Source organism: Agelaius tricolor, unplaced genomic scaffold (assembly GCF_023055355.1).
Source record: "Agelaius tricolor isolate 1412-34295 unplaced genomic scaffold, bAgeTri1.0.p SCAF_4, whole genome shotgun sequence".
Classification (NCBI taxonomy): domain Eukaryota; kingdom Metazoa; phylum Chordata; class Aves; order Passeriformes; family Icteridae; genus Agelaius; species Agelaius tricolor.
This window is the reverse complement of record NW_027269264.1, coordinates 33,864,932-33,889,504: the sequence shown is the minus strand read 5'-3', so window position 1 is coordinate 33,889,504 and position 24,573 is coordinate 33,864,932. Positions and strand designations below refer to the sequence as shown.

At 38.0% G+C, this 24,573-nt stretch overlaps 1 protein-coding gene across 4 annotated transcripts in view; it reads left to right on the top strand.

Annotated features, from left to right (window-relative positions):
* FAM169A (family with sequence similarity 169 member A) overlaps positions 1-24,573 on the top strand; it is a 39,040-nt gene that overhangs the window by 9,664 nt on the left and 4,803 nt on the right. For 2 of the 4 annotated variants that reach the window (XM_071425193.1, XM_071425196.1), the window contains exons 2-12: positions 5,166-5,303; positions 6,722-6,821; positions 7,902-7,987; positions 9,309-9,480; positions 11,388-11,567; positions 13,000-13,128; positions 17,525-17,634; positions 20,543-20,597; positions 20,931-21,069; positions 23,201-23,366; positions 24,229-24,435. In XM_071425193.1, the coding sequence (XP_071281294.1) occupies positions 5,166-5,303; positions 6,722-6,821; positions 7,902-7,987; positions 9,309-9,480; positions 11,388-11,567; positions 13,000-13,128; positions 17,525-17,634; positions 20,543-20,597; positions 20,931-21,069; positions 23,201-23,366; positions 24,229-24,435 (1,482 nt within the window). The remainder of the gene's footprint in view (positions 1-5,165; positions 5,304-6,721; positions 6,822-7,901; positions 7,988-9,308; positions 9,481-11,387; positions 11,568-12,999; positions 13,129-17,524; positions 17,635-20,542; positions 20,598-20,930; positions 21,070-23,200; positions 23,367-24,228; positions 24,436-24,573) is intronic. The other 2 variants (XM_071425195.1, XM_071425197.1) reach the window with 2 other exon arrangements.

Here is a 24,573-nt window from a genome sequence, read left to right as displayed (position 1 = left end):
TGTGTGTATATAACAGCTGGTAGTAAAAGCAAAGAAACATTTATGTAATTTATCTGTTAATAGAATAACTGATAAGCTTAACAACTCTAGTAGCAGATGTGATGGTTTTGTTTTGTAGTTGAAGCCAGAAGACTGAAAAGACTACTTTTAAAAAATCTTAGATTTTCTTACAACCTTTATGTAGTTTCACAGCTTTCACCAGACCAGCAACTGGATGCTGCAAGGTAGGAAACAAACAAAGCAAAATGGAAATGATGCTCCTGCTGCTCTGATCAAGGTTGTTGCGGCTTTGGTGCATCGTCAGTCTGGGCCTGGAGCCTTGCCTGGGACTTCTGCAGTCCTGTCTTGGCTTTGTCTGGAACTGGTGTATGTGTGGGCATATATATCTGTTTAGTTTGGTTTTTATGTCTCTTCCCATGATGTGAGCCCAGGTGTAGCTCACAGCTAGGCTGGGAGGTTGTGGTAGGATCATGGATTATATTTTTAAAGCAGAACTTGGTTTAAGGTGTGTGATGATTCATTCGAAATGCATGGCAGTCATTGAGGGATTTGGTCATCCGATGCTTCTGCACTCATTGAAATCAATCAAAGCGTGGGTCAGACATTACTGCAGGTTACTTTTTGTGTGAGTGAGCCGGTGCTTCATCACAGGACTGGACTTGTATTTGTATCCTGCAGGCTGGGTCTAAGTTGGTTTTCCTGGTTTAGCAGGAAATTTTGCAGGTTATGGCTTGAGCACCCTGGCACCTGTTCTCCAAACTGCAAATCACTATTTAAAAAAGCCCCAAACAACTACTTAAATTTTAATTATTTATTATTAAAAACAAATTTAAACCTGAAGATTGTTCACCTGCATGATTATTTGTCCCAATTATTATCTTATCTTGAAAAGGTCTTGGATGATTTTTTTATATTTTTTTTTAATTATTATTTTATTTTTTCAAGGAGAATAAGTTGTTCAGGTAAGCTGTGCAGTGTAAGTAACTATGTATTTGTACTTGTCAAGTTTTGATACAATGTTCAAGTATCTCATGATCTCGGTAAAGTATTTCTCACGCTGGTCCCTCTGAGGTAATGATTATTTGTGTTTTGTAGAGGAGTTCAGGCAGATCACATAACATGTCTGTGTCACATAACATTAAGTCTGCTACAGCTGGAAATTTTTCTAAATCCTAATCTGTTAGCCTAACTCCATTTCCCCTGAGTTAAAGGCACCCAAACCCAGTTTTAAGCTGTATTTAAGCCCTCTGACATACTGTAAGAAATAACATAGCTTTTGGGTTATTATCCTTCTGCAATTTTGTGTCATTCATTATTGAGGAACTGCAAGGAGATGAATAGATCTCTTGATTCCTGCTCAAATCCACATGTAAGCTGGAAGCTGTGTGTACTGTGCACCTCTCAGGCACTCTGAGATGAAATAGGAGTTGTAGATATAATTTATAATTAAACTTATTTCCAATGTTGCTCACTTATTCCATGGCTTTTCTTTACCATAGTACTAATAGTAATAAAGAGTTTGTGAATAAAGTGCCTGTGTTGCACAGGAATGTGTTCACTCATCCTGTTAAATGTGGTTTTTGTTGGCATTCCATGAATTGATCTGTTACCCTCTGGTGCTGCAGCTGTTCCTAAAAAAGGACGTGCCATTCCTCGTGTAATAGCTTGCATAATGCTGACAAGGGTGAAAGTCATATGATTCCACATTAAAGCAAATATTTTTCATGTGAATTTATGATACAAAATCATTAATATTATTTTGTTCAATGTTACATTTTTGAAGAGTGTAAGATTTATTTTCTTTCACTTGAAAAATGAAATGCTCAAGTTGTCTCATTTAAAAAATAAAATTAATTTTCTTCCTTCCCCTCCAAACACATTCTTCTAATATGCTTTTATGTACAAATGTACATAAAAGCATATTATGTACTCATGATGAATTTGGTTGCTTAGGGCTACACTGCATGTGCTCAGTCAGCCTGACTGTGTGCTAACCAATTGGAAGGTTACCCCATGAGCAGAGCATGGTCGTGCTATGTGTGACAAAGATCTGACCTGACAGTTTTACAGTTGTGCAGTGCATGGAGGTTTAGAGCAACAAGGGGCATGAGGAACTGCATGGTAGAGACCTGTGCTGTTCCTGCTGCCTCTGCAACAAAAATGTGTTAATGCTGTAGTCAAAAAAAACTGAAAAGTGGTTTTCTCCAGTCCTTTTTCTCTCTCCTGTTTTACTTGAGACTGGCTAGATATGGAGCCATCTGTATTTTTACTTTGTTCAACATACATACTGTCAAACCAACTGTGTTTTAATGAGGGACTAATATTAATTCATTGCTGTTGGAAAGCATTTCATTTGTCTTTGGTAGGTTATTTTGCATTTCAAATTTGAGATGCTTGCATTTTGTATTGTGATCTAATTCCTTATGCTCTGCTGTAGATTGCCATGGACCATTCTTCTTTCATCACTTGTTTAATGCTTTTATTATAACTTGATAGCTTTGTGAACAGTTACTGATTTCTTCAGGGATGTAGTGAACTTAAATGTGAACTATTTCTGACCTCTTCTGCACAGAGACAAAACACATCAAGCAAGTGTATGAGAGTTTGTGACTTTACATATCTAACCTGCTGTGTGGTAAAAAAGATTAATGTTTATTTAGAAGGGATGCTGACTAGGTTTTCCTCAGTTTAGTCTTGAAAATTTCTCTGTATTGCTTTCTTTTGCATAACATAAATGTTCTCTGTAAATGCTGTAAAGGGAAAGTCAAAAGTGACTGCTGGGAGTTGAGAGTAAATAAAATCTAAGTATGCCATGAGAAATTAGGTAGCCCAAATAGCAAACAGAAAAGAGGTCTCTGAGTGATTTTGAGGGTAGTTTAATGAATGCAGTAATTAGCCTTTTTTGTTTTTAAGCAAAGATATGGTTGCTGCTTTTATTTTTGTAGTGGTGTAGTGGTTGGAACTCAGATAATCTATTGAATTTCTTATTGCATGTTTTCTGCTTTGGTCCTTCATTGTTTTATTCCAAAAAAATGTCAGGAATTATTACCTAGAGGCTTAAAGTTGTAGCTTCTGGCTTGTTTGTCTGTTTGCCATGCAGTAATGGAACCTCAGCTCAATTTCTTTGTTAATAGCAAAGTTATCTAAGCACTTAGGTATTTGTTTAGTAATAGAGGGGGGTTACCTTTTCTGCCAGCATACAGAAAATAATATTTTGTGTTTTTCATATAGCTGTATTCCTTCACAGCTGAATTTACCTTGTCTGTTGCAGTTAATATGGTGGCAAAACCTCATCCTCTTGTAGAAGTAGTCTCGTGTGATCTTATGCTCCTCCTTGTTTTGTCTTGCAACATGCTTATCGGCATAGTCTGTGCAGTATTGCTGGTGTGTTTGAGAACTGTCATATCCGCAGGCAAGCCATATCTGCCAGAGAAATGGAGGCTGGTGGTGGGTGAATTTCACAGCAGCCCCTGACAGCAGCTCCTTCATCTGCTGTGCATTGCTGCTGCACTCAAAGGCATGCACCCCTCACCTTTGGCTCTGGAAATCAGTCTGCTTGCAAACAGGAGGAGCCAAACGAGTTGATTGTTAGCAACGGCAAGGGGGCAAGGGTAGCCCTGAAAACATGGGAAGAAACAGGTGGAGAATTACAAGATGCAGCAAAGTATCTGATAGGGTCAGTGGGCAATAATAGAAGGAATGTGAGAGACTGGAGAGCAAGGCGGGAGAAAATGCAAATAACAGTTGAGGAGAAGGAGTTACCTGAATTTGAAAGGAAATGGCTCTGAGGAATGCATGTGTATATCTGAACAATAGCATTCATGGAGAACATTAGTGTTTTCATCAGCAACAGTGTTAAGGGCAGCCGTTGTAGATGCCGATGAAGTCATGTCCAAGTTCCATTTTAACAGGGGACAAAAATCTCTTCTGTAGAAGGAGCAGCCTCTTCTCTCCAATCAACTTAGTAGTAGCATATTATTGCTGTTTAAAAGCCTTCAAAATGTACACTTAATTTCTAGAGATTGAGTCAGAATAAGATGTTTTTTCACCCTTGATTCACCTGTGTCAGTAGAATAATGAATGATGGATTAAATAGGGGGACTGAAGGTAAAGAGGAAAAAAAAATCATTGCACATTAAGGTTTAAAATAAAATCGAAAAATAAGCCTCCATAGTGAAGACTAGGAATCATAAAACTTGTATGAAAACTTTTGTGTTCAGAAACTTGTGTGGTGGGTTCATGGGAACTGAGAAAGACAGAGTAATATCCCTGTGTTCCTCCAGAACACTGGAGTAGGTTCTCATGAACTTGTTTTTGTGTTTGTTCATGCTTCTGAGATTGAGTCATATCTTTAAAGCAGCTGTGGAATATCTTTCTGTATATAGAGCTGGAAGAACCTTACCTGAAGACCACACTGTGGATTCCAGGAGCTCTTGCTCATTTTAATTTCACACTGTTTTGACAAGGAAAATCTGAATCTAAGAGCTTTTAAGGAGTTATTGCCACTAAGGTTTGGCTTCAGTGTTGTAGTCTTGTCTCGTCACCTCCTTTAAGTGTCTCTTTAGTCTGTTGTGGGCTCTTGTTTTTAATGAGCTTGTGTAAGTTTCTGTTCACAGCTGAAATGCTTTTGGAAACAACCATCTGTTAAGAACACTAACTGGCCAGTTGATGTGGAAAAACCCTGAACAATGTTTTGGTTTCTTCAGAGATGGATTTAAATGCAAAGTCTCAAATTAACTCCATCTTGTTGTCATCTGGGTGGTTTACTTTTTTTTACCACCTAGTTATAACGTGACTGGTGACATCATAAACATCATCTGGGAGGGAGATAGAACCAAGTCTGCCACCTCGAAGCAGCATGTACTTGTGCAACAAACATGAGGCTTGTATGTTGGAAGTCTGCCACAAATGAGGTCTAGGGGGATAGGCTAATCTCATTCTTTTCTGCTTATGAGCACAGATTTGATTATTTTACAGACTGGGTCTTACTGGTCACCTTCCTAATTAATTGTAAATGCTGGAACATTTCTCTTTTCTGTCATGGATATAGAGTCAACAGCAGAGTGTGGGTGTTCAACAGCAGTGTGGGTGTTCAACAGTCTTATTTACATCTACATTGTATCTCTCAAAGCACCCACATTAATAATGTTGCTTTATTTCTCAAGAGCATGTCATTCCCTGTGGATATATTGAACAATTACAGTCATGAGGACTTGGAGAACTCAGCAGAGGACTACCTCTTTGACCTTCGGTGGGGGAATCCAAACTCTCCTGAATTCTTTTCTCTGCCAGACCACCGCAAGGTAAAAACCAGCAAATACTGTAGTACTGGTGTTCTTAATAGATCTAAAATTTAGGATATCCAGTCCTATTGAATTTCAGAATTATTTTATCAAAGCTTTCATATTTTCCAAATTCAAATTTTTTTCACTCTGTAACTGGGTTTAAATCTGGGTTTCAGTTATTGTCTGCTGCTGCTAGGCAATGGATCTGTATATAATGAGCAATTTTAAAAAACCTAAAAAAACCCAACCTCATGCACTCTCAAAAACCTGTCATCACTAAGGGGTTCATGATTTACTTAAGCTAACTGGCTCTTTTTTGTATCTCAGTCCTTCAGTGTTCTTTATGTTTGGGTTCAAGTTTTGATTAATAACTTCACTAATTTCAAAAGGTGGTTCTTTTTTCTTTATCTGAAATATCCTGTGCTGTTACTAATCTCTAGTAGTGAATAGCTGTGACACTTTTAAACACTTATGTTTTAAGCACTTATCCCTTGTGATGAGTTGGTCAGTGTTGGTTCTGTCCAGACAAATGCTTTTATTAGAAATAGTACCAATAAAACCAGCAGTGTGTATAGTTTTAATGAAAAGTAAGTGAACTGAGAGGATTTTCTGTGGGATCTAAAGGTCAGTGCCACAGATTCCTTGGCAGAATCAGAATCTTGACTACTTTTCTATATTTATACAAGTGCTGTATGCCTAAATGATTGCTTGTATTAATGTCCTCATTTGTGACAATGGTATGTCATAATCTTCTTAAAATTGTTAAGCAAGTCTATCTACCACACCATTCATGTCTGTCAAGTTTTGTATACATTAATTTAATAATAGAAGCATGTGAATTTAAATATCAAAATGCATTTCCACAGAGTTACTTGATTCCTTAAAAGAAGATTTTTTGACCCTTCTCATATTCTTTTCTGAGGAGGAATATCAAGTAGGCAACTTCAGAATTTCTAACATGTGTATAACTTCAGGGAACAAAACCCTTTTGAATTTGCCTTCCCACTGTAGCACATTAGAACTTGTTAACAAACACAGTTTTGCTGTGCCAGCTTGTTTCAGTGCCTGACTGACTGCCTCATTCTTCTGTTGGCTTTGACAGCTTGCACAGTTGGGACTGTTGAATGGAACATAATGCTGGCTCCTTGCACACCTTACTTCAGTTGTGCACACAAATGCAAACTGTCAGCAGAAAAGAGCTGTGCAAATTACTGTAGCTAAATCTGCCACAGCTTGAGAGTCAGAGCTCTTTAGATGCAGTTTGTCTTTGTAGAAGATGTGTCTAAAGAAAGGACTTAAGAAAGGCTTGTCTTTTACACCTAGCTGTTAAGGACTTGATTTTTATTATTCTTCTTTTTTACCTTGATAAACTCTCTGTATTTTATTACTGTTGTTTTAGCAAAAGTCTACTGTATTATTGTACATTCTTCTTGCAGGTTCCTATTACCTTGACATCTGTGGGCTTTGTTCCTCTTTATGGTGAAGAGCAAACAAACAAAGTTCTTGCACTGTTTGCACCATGGGACTCACTCACAGGTTTCATTTGAAGTTTATCTCTGTGTTGCCTTTTTTATTTTTGTGGAAAATGTGTGTAACCAGGCCCTTGCTCATTTCATGCTACTGTAGCCCATAACTTTTCCATTGTACATTTGTTGTTCCCTGTCTTTTTGTTCACATACTATTATTTTTTGTTGTATATTTATATACACAAGTGCTAGAACTTCACACACTAATCAGATCAGAACTGGACCTGTTGAATTCAAAATATATGTAGCAAAATAATTTGGTGCTTGTCTGGACCATAGTACAACATGTATCTCTTGATCTCTTTATGTATGCTTCACCTCTCCAAAAGGTATTTATTGAACATTCTTAGAATCCATCAATTTGCACATGAATTTAAATGCTCTTTATTAATAGTGATTGATCAGAATTGTGTGTAAATGTGTCTTTAGCTTGAAGTCCTAGCATAGCTCTGGCTGAGATTATGGTTTTTGTGATTTTCTCCTCCCATTCTTCCTCCCTTCTTCCTCCTCTTCCAGCTCTCCACATTTCCTTCTTCCATTTAATGCCATGTATATGATTGCCTAGTATGCCACAAATGCCTATATATCATACTCTTCCTGACTGCTGCTCAAATGGCTATCAGCCTTTTACATTCATCTAACTCCCTAAAACTTGCACAGTTTCAATACTAATATCTATTAGCTACCCAATAGTAAAATACATGTATAAGTGAGACTTACCTTGACAAGCAGTTTTTAGTGGAAAGAGATGTTAGAGCACAGTGTTGAAGGGTAGTGCTTATGTTTGAAAAATGGTTCCTGTATACAACATCACAAAAAAAAAACCCCAACCAAACCAAACCCCTCTAGTGTTTATTAGTCTCAGTAATCAAAAAAGGTTTTGGACTAGGGAGCATTTACATGGGTGGGGTGTACCGTGCCCCATTGGTTGTGCTAGGGTAGTAGGAGCTACATTAATATAGTGCCTTCTAGAAGATGCCTAATGTGATTACTACATTGTTATTCCAGGGTATTTAGCAACTTTAATGAAATATGATTCTTTTGGAATGGTAAGAATCACTAACTTTGTATTTCCCTTGTTTCTTTCAAGCTGTAGCCCTGTATCTTGCTGACCAGTGGTGGTCAATTGATGACATTGTGAGAACATCTGTCCCTGCTAGACAGGGGCTTCATCAGGTAAAGCGCTCCAACATTCACCTAGTAATTAATCCTATACTCCAAGATAATGGCAAATAGATAGTGTGCAAGATATTACATGTTTTAATTTAATTTGGAAATGAGAGGGCTGTTGCAAGGGAATAGAAGAATAGGTACAATGGGGAAAGGAACTTCAGTGTGAAATAGTCTTGAGCAAGCATGACCTTTGTAGAGCAGCTTCATATGTAGACAGCTTAGGTGCTAGCTGTGTTACCATTTATTTTCTTTATTCTTTAGAATATTGTGATCTGGTTGTGTTGAAACATCTTGGTAGAATAGTGCATTGTACCATAGAAGTACCTATTGATCTTATCAGGAGATTAGTAAACCAAAAATACTGTCAGGAATGTGTTGACAGAAGCAAGTTGGAGCTGGTGGCTTGCAGTGGCAATACATGAAGTTTGGAAAAGTAAGTTGCCTGGTATCTGCTTTATTGCCCATCATTGACCTTTACCATTATTTAACCCTGTGTAGCATCGAGATTTCTAAAACTGGAAATCTGTGTTTTTCCAGGAGTGTAATTTTTATCTGCTCATGGAATCTGGGCATTTGTCTTTGATTTTTGTGATTTTTAAAATTTTCTCTTGAGAGTTTGGCATGTAGCCTGGCTTTCCACATAATTCTTAATGGTAGGAAAATCAAGAAAGCTGAGTCTTTTACAAGGGAGGTAGCTGAGACTAAGCATTGGAACAGATCATGGTTCCTCCTTCCTTCACAATAAGTAGAACAGTGGTGAACTCATATTTCATATATAAAAGGAACCCTGTAGGATAGATAAAAGGATATTTAATTCCTTATTTCATGCCACAGAAACTGTTGTAACAAGTTTTTTCACTGCATCATGTCCTGTTGCCTGCCACTCTATCAGGAGTGATTGAGTGTGCCAAGTCCTTCCACACTGAGGCTCATCATTTCTCCTTTGTAGGACTTCAGTTACCTGCTAGCCTGGGAATTCTGAGGCTGATGTTCTGCTGTTGTGTTTGGTGAATGTTTAAGGACAAGTATAGGTTTGAGTTAGATCATAATATTCTCACTCCACTGCCCTTCTCCCAGATTTTACACATTGGATTGGGAGTGATATTGAAGACATGAAATATCCTCTGTGGTTGTGATTTGTATTTAACGTATTGCAACTTCTGAGCATCTTCTTGCCTTATAAAAAACCTCAGAGAGTCACCCTGCTTTAGCATTTACAGCCTTCCCTTGAAATCTGTCTGCAGCTGTGTTAAATAAGGTCTCTCATGTATGGGTATTAACTAAACTGACCAATCTACTGAAATGTTTTTCTGTGTTCCTTTAGGTGAAGTCTGTTGGAGAAAGAGTTGTTCTCTATGTTCTAAATCGAATTATCTATCGAACACAAGAAATGGAAAGAAATGAGATCCCATTTCTCTGTCATGGTAGCAACCATTATGCTAAGATCATGTGGAAAAAAGGAGAGGCTATTGGGTTCTATTCTGTTAAACCTACAGGTAGAATATTTGAGGATTGTGGGATTTGGGAAGTAAAGGGGAGGAGATAGTTTGTTTGAAGAATATTGTATTAGTAGGCTTTATAAGCCTTGCAGGCCTAATTGAATTGGTGTTTTCCTGCAGTCATAAGAGATCAGATGGCTGTTAAAATCTCTAGCTGAAATAATTACATGCTTTAGCAATATAAGCTCTTCATAATTACAAATTCTATTTAAAAATAAGAAACTTGATATACCTGACAGCATTTTTTTCTTCTCTAGCATGATTATTTACACTTAGACTGGACTTGAGTTAGCAAAATGGAAGGCTTGAGTTAGCAAAAATGGAAAGCTTTTCTTTCAAAAAATTTTCAAAATTTCACCCATGTTTGAGTGTGTGTTATACTCTCCAAACGAATAGCCTATGTGGAAAAGACCACTCTGTAAACAGACGTTTTGAGGAGTGGTGGAGCTCTTCAAGCATCCCAAAGGGTACCCAAGTAATGTAACCTCTCTGCTCAAGTTTCCCTTGCTTGAAACATGAAAATAATAATAGAATCATAGAATGATTTTGGTGGGAATGCACTATTAAAGACCATCTAGTTTCAACCCCCCCTGCCATGGGCAGAGACACCTTCCACTAGACCAGGACTCCATCCAGACTGGTGTGAACATGGGGTGGGGCATTCACAACTTTACAGTTTAAGCACAGTTTGAACATCCCCTTTCAGGGATGGGGCATTCGCACCTTCTTTGAGCAACCTGTCCCAGAGCCTCAGCACCCTCACAGTAAAACATTTCTTCTTAATATCCAATCTAAATCTACCCTCCTGTGGCTTAAGGCTACTGCCCCTTATCGTATCATACATGGCCTTTCAAAAAGCCCCTCTCCAGCTCTCTTGTAGGCTCCTTTCAGGTGCTGAAAGGCCACAATTAGGTCACCCCAGAGTCTTCTCTTCTCCAGGCTGAACAGCCCCAGCTTTCCTCATGTGAACAGTGCTCCAGCCCTCTGATTATTTTCATGGCCCATGAAATAATTATGTTCATGGGCCCTAAAAAATACAAGGTTGCAAAGACTATCTAAAGCATTGCATAGACAACTTTGTTTCTCATTGGCCTTGTTAGAGAAGAAGGCAACTCTTTGCCATTGTTCACAGGTTCACTGAAGGGCCTGAAAACAGATTGGCTATCAATGGACTGTTTTAATGCCATTATAATGCCATCCTTTTCTCACTGCTGAGTTTATAGCTACCCCTGGAATCCTTTGATACTGAAGAAGCTAGTGTTGCTGCCATCTGTTCCATGTTTGTTTAATTTGGGATAATTATTGTTTAATAAATATTGTTTAAAGGAGATAAATATTGTTTAAGGGAGAATTTCAGTGTAAAATGTCCTAGCATTATTTTGTGTCTTCATTTGAAAAATTGGAATCACTGTTTCAGTCTTTAAGCAAGAACTGAACTACTTTTCAAATTTATCCTGAGAAGTCATGTAATCAGCATAAAAGTGTAATTAAATAATTTTGTTTTCTCCTATTCCCTCCTCCATCTTTCAGCTCCATTTTTGCTAGTTTTCATATAGAACCGTATAGTGAGATTTCAAAGTGAGCCTTTCCTCTCTGTCACGTCTATTCTTTTCTGGTGCTACAGACTTTTGCTGTTACATTATTCTATTGATGTATCTTATGAGTACCTTATGAAGCTTGCTCAAAAAAGCTAATAAATGACTATTAGAAATTACATATTTTTAATGAAATTATAATTTTTTTTATAAATTTACTTACTTTTACTTACTATTATATAGTTTGGAATTTTTATAACTTATAAAAGTCTTTATTTAAATATGCTTAAATCCATGCTGCAGCATGTCAGTCAGCATGCAGTTATGTCATCCATACTGATGGATATTTTTTCCCTCTGATTATTTCAGGAAGTGTTTGTATCTCTCTTCCTCATCAGAAGTATAAGTTGCCAGTGCTAGACACAATGTTCGTTAGAAAGAAACATCGTGGGAAAGACTCTGGGCTAATCATGTTGGAAGACTTTGTGGATTCCTTTACTGAAGAGTCTCTTGGCCTACGATATCCACTGTCATCTTTCATGTATACAGGCAAGCTGTCTAATTTTTTCTTCTGATCTTCTTTGTGATTTCTTTTCATGTCCAAATGAGTATTGTCATTCAACCTCCATATCTGTGGACTTATCCTCAGGTTCTTCATTAAATTTTCTGCACTTTGGTGGAGGCTAAAAATCCTGATTCGTCTAAGATGTAGTTCCTGATTCAATTTTTTATCCTCTATGTAAAAGTAGATTATTTGAACTCTGTTGGCTTTCTGCTGCTGTGAAGTTTACCACTGTCCCATTTCCCCCACCAAGCCTGTGGCATGGGCAGAGGTGTTTCTCTGTGGGATCTAATGTCTATCTGCCTTGTTTCACCTTTTTCTTGCTCACACCTAAACCTCACAAGGTTGTTTAATTCATGCATTCTCTGAACTTCTGGTGAAGAGGACATACTAGGCTCTGCTTTCACTTGCGTATCAGAAGGGACAGTTCTAAAACACAAGGAAAACACATATGGTTCTTCCATTAGCAACCTAAGAGAGCTATGTCATGCAGGAAATTACATGGAAACTATGTTCTTGGGACTGTGTTCAGACAAGAAGCACATTTCTTTTGCCCTGTTTCTCAAGGCACGCTCCTTCTTAGGCCATTTGCCAGTATTCCTTCTATGAACATTTTTGTCTGGCCTCCTTAACCAGTAGAAATTTTCTGCTTTTTGAAGCACCACAGTCTGTCACTGGATCTGATAAGACCTAATTGTTAGGCTTCAATGAGAAAAATTACTTGAGCAGAATTTAATGACTAATTCATTTTTGTAGTCAAGAAGCAACACAGTGGAGATCTTGTGCTCTGAAATTGTGTATCAGTATTGAACCTGGTGAAAAATGGTAGCTTTTTCTAGCGAAGACCAAAGAATAGTGTCAAAGCATGCATGCCTCTTCCCTTGTATGTTTGATACAGGTATAAATAGAAAAAAGATGGAAGGACAGCAGTGCAGAAAATGTTTTGGAAATGAACAGTGATTAACCATTCAATGGTAACATATTAACACTCCTAGAGAGTGCTTGTCACAGATGCCTAGAGAGTGTGAGGGGACAAAAAGCACTTGATTACATCCTCTGCTTAAGAACCCTTCTGTCCTGAGTTTGGTTTTTTAGTTGGCAGGAACAGTAACTAGTGAGGTTGCAAAAATCTCAAGTGGGTACTAGGAAAAGAAGAAAATCCCATTAATCTTTGTTTGCAGATTAAGATAATAATGGAAAGTATTTAAACTTATATTCAGAAAGGGTTAATTAGGAAAGGTGTGTAGGGTAAAGCAAAGTTTATTTCAGACTTGACTATTTTGTTTAGCAGTTCTTTCTATTGTTGTTTGTGGATGATGGTAGAGGGCAAAATAATTTTATTTCAGATAAACTTTAAATCTGAGATATAGCTGAGTATATGGTATCTATAATATAGTGTTTTTTCTTATGTTTGCTCAGCTTGTAAGCAATACCTTGAGAAGTACCCTGGGGATAAAAACCTTTTGTGGCAAGTGGAGGGAGGAGGAGATTGGTTCCAGAGAAAGTCTATTATGTCTATAGTGCAAAATGAAAATCTCGAAATTGCAGGTATGGATGCTTTGTTTTGTTGTTTTCTGACACAATGTAAAAGTTGAACAAATACTGTACAAGAGTGACTTCTGTGAACTCTGTGTAGAAACTAGCAGAAAGATTTCTATTTGTCCTGAGACCTTTGAGATCATATTTGGAATGGTGTCGTATTTTAACCCCAGCTGGCAACTAAGTACCATGCAGATGCTTGTTCACCCTCTCCTCCCCCAGCAGGATGGGAAGGAGAGTCTGGAAAAAAAAAAATAAAACTTCTGGGTTGAGATAAGAACAGTTTAATAATTTAAATAAGATAAAATATAATAATGAAAAGGGAGACGAAAGCAGATAAATAAAACTGAAGAGAGAGAAGTATTGCACAGTGCAGTTGCTCACTACCTGCTGACAGATGCTGAGGCAATTGCCAAGCAGCCCTTTCTAGCCAAGTGTCCCCAGTTTATGTACTGAACATGATGTTCTGTGGTGTGGAATATCCCTGTGGCCACTTCAGGTCAGCTGTTCTAGCTATGGTTCCTCCCATCTTCTTGTGCACCTGCTCACTGGCAAAGCATGGGAAAGCAAAAAGTCCTTCAGAAAGGGTAAACACCACTCAGCAGCAATGAAAACAGTGTGGCATCATTATTCTCATACTGAATTCACAATGCAGCACTGTGTCAGCTACTAGGAACAGTAATAATTCTATCCCTTCTGAAAGTGGGATGATATCCACTCCTTATTTTCTGTATCTTTTATGTCATACCCAGGTTCTGTTCTTTGCAGTTACCAGTTACTCTGACACTGTTACCTTTCCTGTCTTCTGATATATACACACGCATCCCACATGTGTATCATTGTCTATGGGCCATCCCTCTAAAATGAATTCCTTTAGTCCATGACTTTGAGTTCTATCTGTTGTAACAGTCTTGCAGAGCAGAAAAGATTTTGCATCAAGTTGGATTGTTGCAGGCTGGAGCCAGTTCTGCTTCTGTCACCACTGCACTTGTTTGCCTTTGCAAAGTTAATTCTTCATTGGTCTGGGTGATTTTTACTGTAATACCCTTGATATGGCAATTGAATGGGAATCAGGTTCTGATCCTCAAATTCAGAATGGTGAAAACAGGTGCTGTGAGGTACCCAGTTGAGTGATAGGCATATAACCATGAAAGAGACAGTATAAAGTGTTATATGGCAATTAAACATAATGCAATTTAATTTATTGGCTACTCACACCCAAAACCAAATCCCTGTAAGGAATGCAATGGAATTCCCCATTTCCTGTATTACCTGCTAAGTGGAGCCAAGTGCTTGAGCAAACTCAGTTCCACAAATTGTTTTGCCTTTTCCTGAAGCAGGAATAACCCAGACTGTTTCCCTCAACACACCACTTTTATCTCTTTCTACAATGTGTAGAAGTTTGGACTGTGCTGTGTCAGACTGACTGTCAGATTCCCTAGGGTTTACTTAACAGGTGGCTTCTGCTAAATGTGTATCCCAATGTTTGAAGGTCCTGCCACCCACTGCTCCAGGATAAATGGATTGTTGTATCATTTAATTTTTCTGGAGGGTGGTACATGACAGAGAATGTGATATTCCCACTCAGTGCCATGGTCTGTGGCCCAGTTGTCTATGATGTTGTTTAGAAAATTAGTTGCACTATCTCATTCTGGAATTCTGTCATCTTCTTAAGGTTTCCTTCTTAAGGCTCACTGATCCTGGTGGTGGCATGGGGTTCAGGCTATGTTTTCTCCTCTCTAGGTGTTGCTTCCACCATTATAAGGACATGACATTTTTGCCTGGAATTTTGAGGGAGTGTGATATAGTCTATCTGCCCAGTCTCCCCATATTTCTATTTCAGTTGTCATTCTCCATACTAGAGAGGTTTTAACCACTTGGCTTCTTTAATTGCATGTTTCACATTCATGAAAAATTTGTGCAATTGTGTCCATGGTCGAGTCCACTCCTGGATCATGTGTCCACCTATAATTTGCATCTTATCCTTGATTATCTGAGGTGTCATAGGTGCACCAAGCTAGAAATAATTTTCCCTTGTATTTACAATTCTGATCCACCTGAGTCGCTTCAATCTTAGCAGCCTGATGCACTTTCTGGTTGTTCTGATGTTCTTCTGTGGCCCATTTCTTGGGTGCATCAGTCTCTACATGAGGTATTATTTTCACAACCAGGTTCTCCACCTAGACAGAATTATCTTGTCACAATGTGGCAGCTCAGATGGCTTTACCTTTTTGCTGCAGTTACTCTGCTTCCATCACTGCAACCACCCCACAGGGCATTTGTCACTACACAAGTCAGTATAGAACTAAAATGTTGGTCATTTTTCTCATTCAGCAATGTCTAAAGCCAGCTGGATGGCCTTCACCTCTGCAAACTCACTTGATTCACTTTCTCCTTCAGCATTTTGTTGTAGGAGACTCGATCTCTGATCCTTTCCTACAATGTGGCAGAACAATCAGTAAATAAGGCATATTTCTTCAATTTTCTGGTAATTTATTACACAGTGAGTCCTCTTCAGTATGGGTCACCTCCTCTAGTGATATTCCAAAATCTTTTCAGGCCAGTCCTTGATCACTTTCAAGATTCCTGGACAATCTAGTTGGTGCAGTATTTCTGCTGGTGCACCGTTGTGGTAGTTAGACTGGCACCTGTTATTCTTCAAGAGCCCCACACCAAAAGGGTCCTCTGAGAGAAAAAGCCAGGCAGACAGATGCTTAATTTCCTCTGTCTACAAGGCAGCTGTAGTGAAAGCCCAATGCTACCCTTTTGGGTCCCTGAAATGTCCTCTTCTGAAATGGTCTGTGCCAAAGGTGCACAGAGTCTCTGGGCCAGTCACAGTGACATGCTTTTGCCAGTCATTCCCAGTCAGGCTAGTTTCAGCCTCCATTATAGTCAGCTCTTGGGACCTCCCTGTCACTTCAGAACTACATTAGGATATTGCTGTTTATAGCAGGATGGCATTATGGCACACTGTGCACTAATGTCTATTAGACCATTATACTCTTGTGGGTTTGACATTCTAGGCTACTGAATCCTCACATTCCTGTGAACTTAACTGATCATCATCTCCCATTGAAAGGAGAAAGGGCCCTCTAGTACTGGACATAGAATTCTCCACCCACTTCTTGTGAACAAGGATTAGAATTCTTTACCATAGAATCAGGGTAAGATTAGCCATTCCATTCTGTCTGGGAAGTTGCATGCTAGAGACTGGAGCAGCAATTTTCCTGGAAGAATCCGCATTTGTGACTGTTTTTCCTTACAGTCCATGCCTCTAGGGTGGAGGTGGATTTTCCATATAATTTTTTCATTTCCTTTCTGTGGTCCCACAGGATTTTAAAAACCATGGTGTGTACCCTTTATCCTCATTTTTGAGCAAAAGAATGCTCTCTTAATAGCTGAGATACTTGTCTGTACAGGTGGGGAGTAGAACCTGTCTTCTTTTTGTTGCTGTAACTCCTGGACCTGTTTTTCATACCTTTTTTCATAACTGAGAGGCAAGACCATAGCTAGGACGAGAGATTTTCTTTGTATTCCCAGAATTAGGAAACCACTTAATCCACTGCAGATATTCCTTCATCTCTCTAGGTCATTAATGCCAATGAGTTGAGATGATGGTGTGCTACATATACAAATATCTACCATGTGGGTTATGTGCATTGGCCTTTGTCTAAATCTGTGTGTGACTGCACATTCTTTGGCTCATAACAAATCATCTCTAGCACAGCTGGCTCCCTCAGGTACTAGACACCTCTTTGTCCATGGTAGTCCACTTGCCTGGCTGACATGGAATGTCTTCCTTGAAGGCCTTTCCTTCACACTTGACAAGCAACTAAGTGCCACATATCTGCTTGTTCCCCACTTAGTGGGGTGGGGAGGAGAATCTGAAAAAAATGCAAAACCACTGTATTGAAACAAGAACAGTTTAATAATTGAAATAAAATTAAACAGAAGCATAATATAACAATAATCATAATGAGAAGGGAGACAACAAAACCAGAAAAATGAAACGCGCGAGAGAGAACTGATACACAATGCAGTTGCAGTGATTAACACCTCCCAGTTTATGTACTGGGATTAACAATGTGATATGGAATATTTCTTTGGTCGGTTGTCCTGGCTGTGTCTTGTTCCCAGCTTCTTGTGCAACTGCTCACTCAGCATAAGACAGTGAAAAGTCCTTGAATTAGAGTAACCCTTATTTAGCACAACTAAAACATCAATGTGTTGTCTTACTCTAAATTCAAGACAGAGCACTGTATAAGCTATTAGGAAGAAAAGTAACTCTATCCCATGATAGCAAAGTAACTCTATCCATGTACAATGTTCTGAAAGCAGGACAAACAGTTGTTCTATAAAGGTACTAATTTTCTCTTGTGCTGTTTACTCTTTTAAATCTTCACAGCAGAGACCTCAAAGAAGGAAAATAAGAGTTTGCAAGCAGAGGACAATTTTTGTCAGTCTGCAGTATCTGAAGCAGGTGGACCAAGGACTGAGGTAGAAACACAGCTAAGTGTAGGTACACAGTCTGTTACCTCTGTTTTTTGAGTGTATTGTTACCGGAAAAACAGTTATGAGAAATTATTTTTGCTTACTTTTGCTTACTTGTTACTTTCTGTGTGGATGTAATGCTTCCCAGTGATGTAATGCTAATGTCTAAGATGGGTTGGTGTTTTTTTGTTTTGGTTTTGTTTTGTTTGTTTTTTGTTTTGTTTGTTTTTTGTTTTGGTTTGGTTTGGTTCTCGGTTTTGGCTTTTTTGTTGTTTTTTTTGTGCACAGGTGGGTTTTCCCCATGCATGTAGAGTCTGTGCCGCAGCTGTCAGGGTCTGCAATTTAAGCCTTTTACCAGCAGATTATATAAAGGAGAGTATTTCAACTATCTCTGAGATTAAACTGTTTAGAGAGTTTTTAGAGGTATCTATCCATGTCACAGTTCAGTACAGTGGCTGATGTTAAGTTTGCATGAACAGTTGCATTGTCTGTACAAAAAGACCGCAGCTTTCTTTGTATGTATTTGATACAGCAACAAGATTACAGCTGCTCATGGACATGTGCTTATGAATAGGTTTGGGTCATTAAAAATTATGAAGCTCTTCCTTTATTTCATTTGTATTCTGAAGCCACACAGAATCTACTTGACAGTCATTCATAGCTCTAAATACTGTGAGCATGGATTTGCATGCTTTAAGAAATGTCTGTGTTACTGACAGGCTTTCATAGAAGTCAGTGCTTTAATTAAAAATGGGAAATAATGGCTGAATCAATACTCTCAGATATTAACGTTTAAACTTTAGATTTGGAATTTAAGTCAAGTTTTCCCAATTGAGAAAATTAGTATTTCCCAAAGCAAAATTAACAGGGAAAATAGTGAAATTTTTAATCTCTCAATGACTGGAAGCAAAACTCTTAGTTGTCTTTCATTTGTAACAATGTCTCTAGCCTCATATCTGTTTTAGATAGATTCCAGTTATGATCATATCAGCAAAATTATCTAAAAAGTTGCACGATTTGGTTATACAGCTATATGGATATACCTGGAGAAAATAGAAGAGTGACAGTAGTTCTTTTGATTTTTATTGCTGTGAGTTAAGAAGTCATGCCCTGCCTCTTGCCCTTTTGCAAAGGAAAAGACAGTAGATACCAAAGTGCTCCAACTCCTCATAGCTTGGTAAAACTGTGGGCAGCTCTAAAATTGGCATCTGCAGTATCTATAAGCAGTTCTGTAATGGTTTGAAAATTATTGGACCACCTAAGAAAGTAAAATACCCCACCTTCCCCCAAACCATGAAAAAACCATCTCCCAACTTTAATTTTCACCTTTCCATTAGTGCTCCCCATTTTGTGCATTTTGATTCTAGAATAATTTGGTGTTAGTTTACAAATTCTTATGTATTTAGTACTCACTTGAAACTACTTGTCTTGGTTTGAAAAGACAGGTGTCTGCTAAGGAAGGCAGGAGCCTCCCCCAAACTGGAAACTGTAAACCCCCTCCCTCTGAATTGTTATAAATTTGAAATTAAGGGGCTCTCAGGCAAAGATATGGGAGCAGGAATAATGATTCTTTACTGGGGAAGAAAATAAAAAATAAAATAAACAATGCAGTAATACAAAACAACACTGACAGAGTCAGAATTCGACCTGACACCGTGTTGGTAGCAGTCCAATTGGAATTGTAGCTGCAGTCCTCCTGGAGTGACCGATGTGGTTCTGTTGGAGCAGTGATCCTAGAGAAGGGTGTAGTCTCCCTCTGAAGGTCCTGTGGAAGAGGCAGCTGTTCCTCTGGGAATCCAATGGAAAGGCTGTTCTAGTGTCCCAGAATCTCAGATTATATCCAGGCAGGAATGCTTGGCTCCTCCCTCTGGGTGGAACATCTCACAATGGTATGCTGTAATTTTATCAGTTGTGCAGTGACACTCAATGGACCATTAACAGCAGCTGTCTCCCCAGAGGGAAGATTGGTTTGTGGAAGAGATAAACTGCCCACTTAACAGAAGATAACTGCCACACCACACCTCTGATGGCAAATAGAATACGCATTGCTTTGCAATCTAGGACACTACTTCAAATAGCAGAACATAGACATGGCCACTTTTTGCCAGCCTTCTTCCACAGTATTGGAAGTGAGACTAGAAAAGTGGACCAGGATGCTGGTAATTGCTGTTCCACCTTATTACTAGCAGCTAAGAAAAAACAATGTACATAATTTTATTTTAATATGTCCAGCTTGTACTCACTTTACTGTATCAAGTGCTGAATCCTCAGCTAACTTGCAGGAAAAAATTGAGATATTTAAGGGATGGTGTGGAGAAACAGGAGACAAAAAATGCTCTAGGGAGAGGGAGCTAAGCAGCCTCCTGTGCTGACTGTGCATGTAAGCTGCATTACTGATGAATCACCAAGTTCTGGCTTTTCTTATTTTCTACATGGGTTGCCATATTCTGTTGGGTGTCATGATAAAAATAAAACTATAGAATAGCATAAAAGTATAAAAATAAGACTTTGCAAATAAATTTTGCCAACCACTGCAGTGTAGTCCCTTGGGTTTATACAGAAAGGGGAAACAAACAGAAAGAGGCTCCTATAATTGAATTGTGTGGACGCTTATAATAAGTAGAACTGTTAGAAAAAAATCTTGGTAGTATTGTTGACAGGTCACTTTGAAGTCTTATCTTCTACATTGAGGCCAGAAGTAAAACACAGAAAAACTAGTCATCCATGACATAAAGATAACTTTTAAAAAAGATAAAATTTGCTGAGGTGAGACAGAAGACTTAGCTATAAATTAAGAATTATTTTAGTTGCTGTTTTATAGGATCATTACTATGAGTGCTTTAGAAAGGTGCAACCATAGGTAGGATGATGAAGGTACTTTAATAAATTCAGAAAATTTTAGAATAACATTAGCTTTGTTTTTCTTCCACAGGCTGACTCTCAAAAAGGTAAAGAATCAACAGATGTTCATGCAAGCACATCTGAAGGTAAAAACTTTGATTATCAGTATTGCAGTTACTCTAGATGGATAGTTTTGCAGGCTATTTTACAGCTTTCCATTTTACTTCATTCATCTGTAAAATGGATATAAAAACATGCTTCCCTCCAAGGTGCTGAAATTCAACTCCTATACCTTTTAGAGGAATTCAGATAAAATTATGAGTCTTGATAAAGATACTATTCAGATAAAAAGTACCACAACAAAATGCTGTTTTAGTGGCACTCAATTTCTTTCATGAACTATTTTGGGTGGGGAGGTCATATGTAGATCTTAGACTGAATTTGTTCACTTGAATTTTTTTTTGTGTTATTCTTCTAAGACCCTAATACAACTCATGCTTCCATCTGGACACGAAGCAGTCATTTAAAACGTCAGAGGCAAAATAAAAATAGACAGGAACCTGGACTTGAAACTTCCCAACAAGATGAGGAAAATGCTCTTCAACTGCCCAAAAGCAGGTACCAGGAGCCCATTTTTACTGATTTCTTATTTTGTTGCTTAGGCAGACATGAACTACATTGGTGTCACAAGATGTGCAACTGGTATTTCTTCTCCTTTCTCCCTACTTTACTTGCTTGATTTTAAGATTACTAAAAGTAAAGTCTAATGCAAGATGGGAAGAGAGAAAAGTGAGACATCATTTAAAGAGTGATTGCACCAAAATATAGTACCTGTGAAAGCTCAGTAGATAGTAGAAATAATAGGAAAAGAGTGAAGGCTGAGAGTGTCCTGTTGTAACTGAACCTGTACAATAGTAAAAATATTTGTATTTGCAGCACAGTTTCTTGAGGTAATATATCTGGACTTATATCCATAATACTCTGTGTGGTCTTTGAGGAAGTATCCCTTCCCCACTTCTTGTTACAGTCTTGTTATTTCTTTATTGCAGTAAAATATGGTCTGACTGTTCAGCTGGCGGGCTGGTTACTGCTTGTCAGCTAATAACAACTGTTATAGGGGCCATGTCTTCAAAGGAAAGCCCTTTACTCAGACAATATTTTAAACCATCACATCTGATCTAACATCCTGAAAAGAACCCAAAACCTTTTCCAGTTTAAATGATGTTAACCTGTGTAACAATCATCAGATGTGGATGTGAAGAGTAGTGTAACTTTTGTGCCATAACAGTTCTTACAGAACAGTGCTTGGAGTAATAATTTGTACTGGTTTTCCATTCAGAATATCTATTTTTTGTAAATAAGTAGCCCCTTCCTCCCTCATAGACACACTGTGCCCACCCCACCCTGCGCCATGTGTATGTCTTCCTCTCATTCTCTTCCAAAGAAATCCACTTCAACCCCTAAAACCTCTTTAGACAAACTGAAGATAACTTGATTATCTTCTAGGAAATCACTCAAGCTTGTGACATGAGGCTTCTTTAAACAGAATTTTTCATGAGGATTTTCTTTGTGCAGCTGAGGCCTTCCACTAGGCAGTGCCTAATTTTTGTTTAAATTGCTCTGTGAAATTACAGATATTGTATTGCTATGCTGCCCTGTGAGTGCACTGCCCTAAGCTGGTTCAAACAGGTCAAGCAGCACACTTGATCTGCCACAGCTTAAGAAATGCTGTTACTTCTAATAATTGGCTAGTTCGTATGTAAGAGGACTACCCTGATATGATTGGTTACTAAGCTAACCTAATTTGAATGTCAAATTTTGGGCCTTGCAAAATTTAGACAATGAGGTGTTGCTGTTACACAAGATGTGTTACATGGTATTTTTAAGCAGAGCTAAGAGGAACACTAAAATGAAGACATCAGAACAGCATATGAGCTTGGTACTTTCCATGCACACCAACAAATGAATCAGGGTCTTCTGTTGTGCACTTTCCTCTTGAGTCCTACTTTCATCTCCAGACTGGCATGTAGGATAAAACCCTCCAGTACTGCCTTTACTATGAGATCATAAAGTAGACTCCTGTGCATCTATTACGTGCACTTTTTTTCTTTGCTTGTATGTAGTAGTTTCAGTTCATCTAAACTTTATCATCTTGAAAATGAGAACTGAATATTTGAGTTTCTGTTACTATCCTGCAGTAGTGGCAGTGCACCAGCACTTCATCTTTAGATATTTGCTAATGTAACCTCTAGCTGATGGTAACTTATTCACTCATGATGTGTTTATTGCCTTGAGTTACTTTCCAGTCATGATCTTTGTAATATCTGTATTTTCAGTGATTATATGAATACAGTTGTTTTCATAATTCCATTATTTGAAACTGTTTCTACAGTAGGGATGAGGGGAAAAAGAAGTTGCTGCTTTTCTTAACCCTTTGTAGCTTTCAAATATGTAATACATCACTACTTTCTAAATTTAAAATAACAAACTTAGAGAAATTTCAGATTTCTTTCCATAACATGGAAGTGAGACAGATATAATTTTATAATTGCCAGAGTAGTTTTCCTAGTTATAATTTTTTTCCTAGTGAGGAAAAAATTTTTTTTCCTAGTGAGGAGTTAGCCATTTTTAGATGCATTTAGTTTTCTAGATTTGTATTTCCTATGGCAAGCACGTACTACATAATTGGTCATGAAAGAATTTCCCTAAATCATGTATTAATCTAAAAGAAATATCTTAATACCTACAGGTCAGAACTTCTTTCCCACACATCTGAAAGCTCTGAAGACTTAGTAGAAGTGCCTAAGGTGGATACTGTTGAGAAGGATGAGGAAATAATTGTTGAAAACGAGGACCAGTCTGTATTAGAAGCCGAAATGCATGTATCACCCTCTGAGAAACAAAGTGAGATGGAGGTGAGCTGGATGGGATAGCAATAGCAGATAGGTTTGGAATACAGCTACAGTTTCTGTTAAATGTGGTCCTTGCTACCTTGCTCCATGTGATTCTCAGCTCTTTGGTTTTTTGCACCAGTGCTTCATTAAGAAGTGTATCTGAGAAGTTAAGGCTAGTACAGAATTAGTTTCAGGGAATATTTCACTGTACATATTTTGAACAATAAAGTTTATAGGATCTTCAGTAAGATGAATTTCTAGCTTGTCTACCATCCTAATTTTCTTAATTGATTTCTCCTGATAAGAAATTCCAGAGAACTAGGATAAGATCAAGATCTGACCAGTATCTCTAATCTTAAAAAAAAGATTTTTCAAGATATCAGTACCTGGTATGCTTCAGTGACTTCTATTGGTTCTCTTTACTTCTCTACATAAAAATTGCCTGTTGGATTTAAACATCAACTTTAAATCCAGCTTTTAGCTTCACCTTGTTAACAACTTGAATTTAAATTTCTGAATATTCTTTATGCCTAGCAATGCCTCAGGGTTTTTTGTTCTTACTGATGGATGCGAAAGTGTACTTTATGTATGTTAGGTTCAAGGAATGATTGCAGGAGGCATGAGAGATGCATTGAAAACTTCTTATCTTGGCTCCTAACTGTAAGCTATGGTCATATATTTAGTACAGGTGACAATAACAAACTAATACTCTGGTTAAGTTTGCCAATCTGCATTAAGTTCTGTCTTAGTACTCAATTCTAGATATCTCAGCTATCTGCTTCTCACATTAAGCTTCAAATTTAGATTGCATGTACATCCATTAGTGGGGAACAATAGCTGGGTGTAATTTTGACTCACAAATATGACTTTTTTTTTTTTTTAGGAAATGCCATCAGAACCTCTTAATGGTGAGGTAGCAGAAGAAACTGGTAAGACCTCACTCATGGCTGAAGGGGAGATGGTAAATGAAGTTCCAAGTGGTGAATCAAAATTGCTGTCTGAGAATCAAGGAAAAGAACCTGTAACGCCATTTGTTCCATTAACTCTTGATGCTCCAGCAAAACCCCCAGAAGACACTGAATCAGAGAAGGTGAGAGAACTGAAACAAAATGTGAAGTCATTTTTACTTGTGTAAGTGTATTTACCTTGCGGGATTTTTTTTCTTTTGTTAAGTAACAGAAAGTAGCTCCTGACATTGTATGAAATTACTGGGAGAAGCAATTATTAG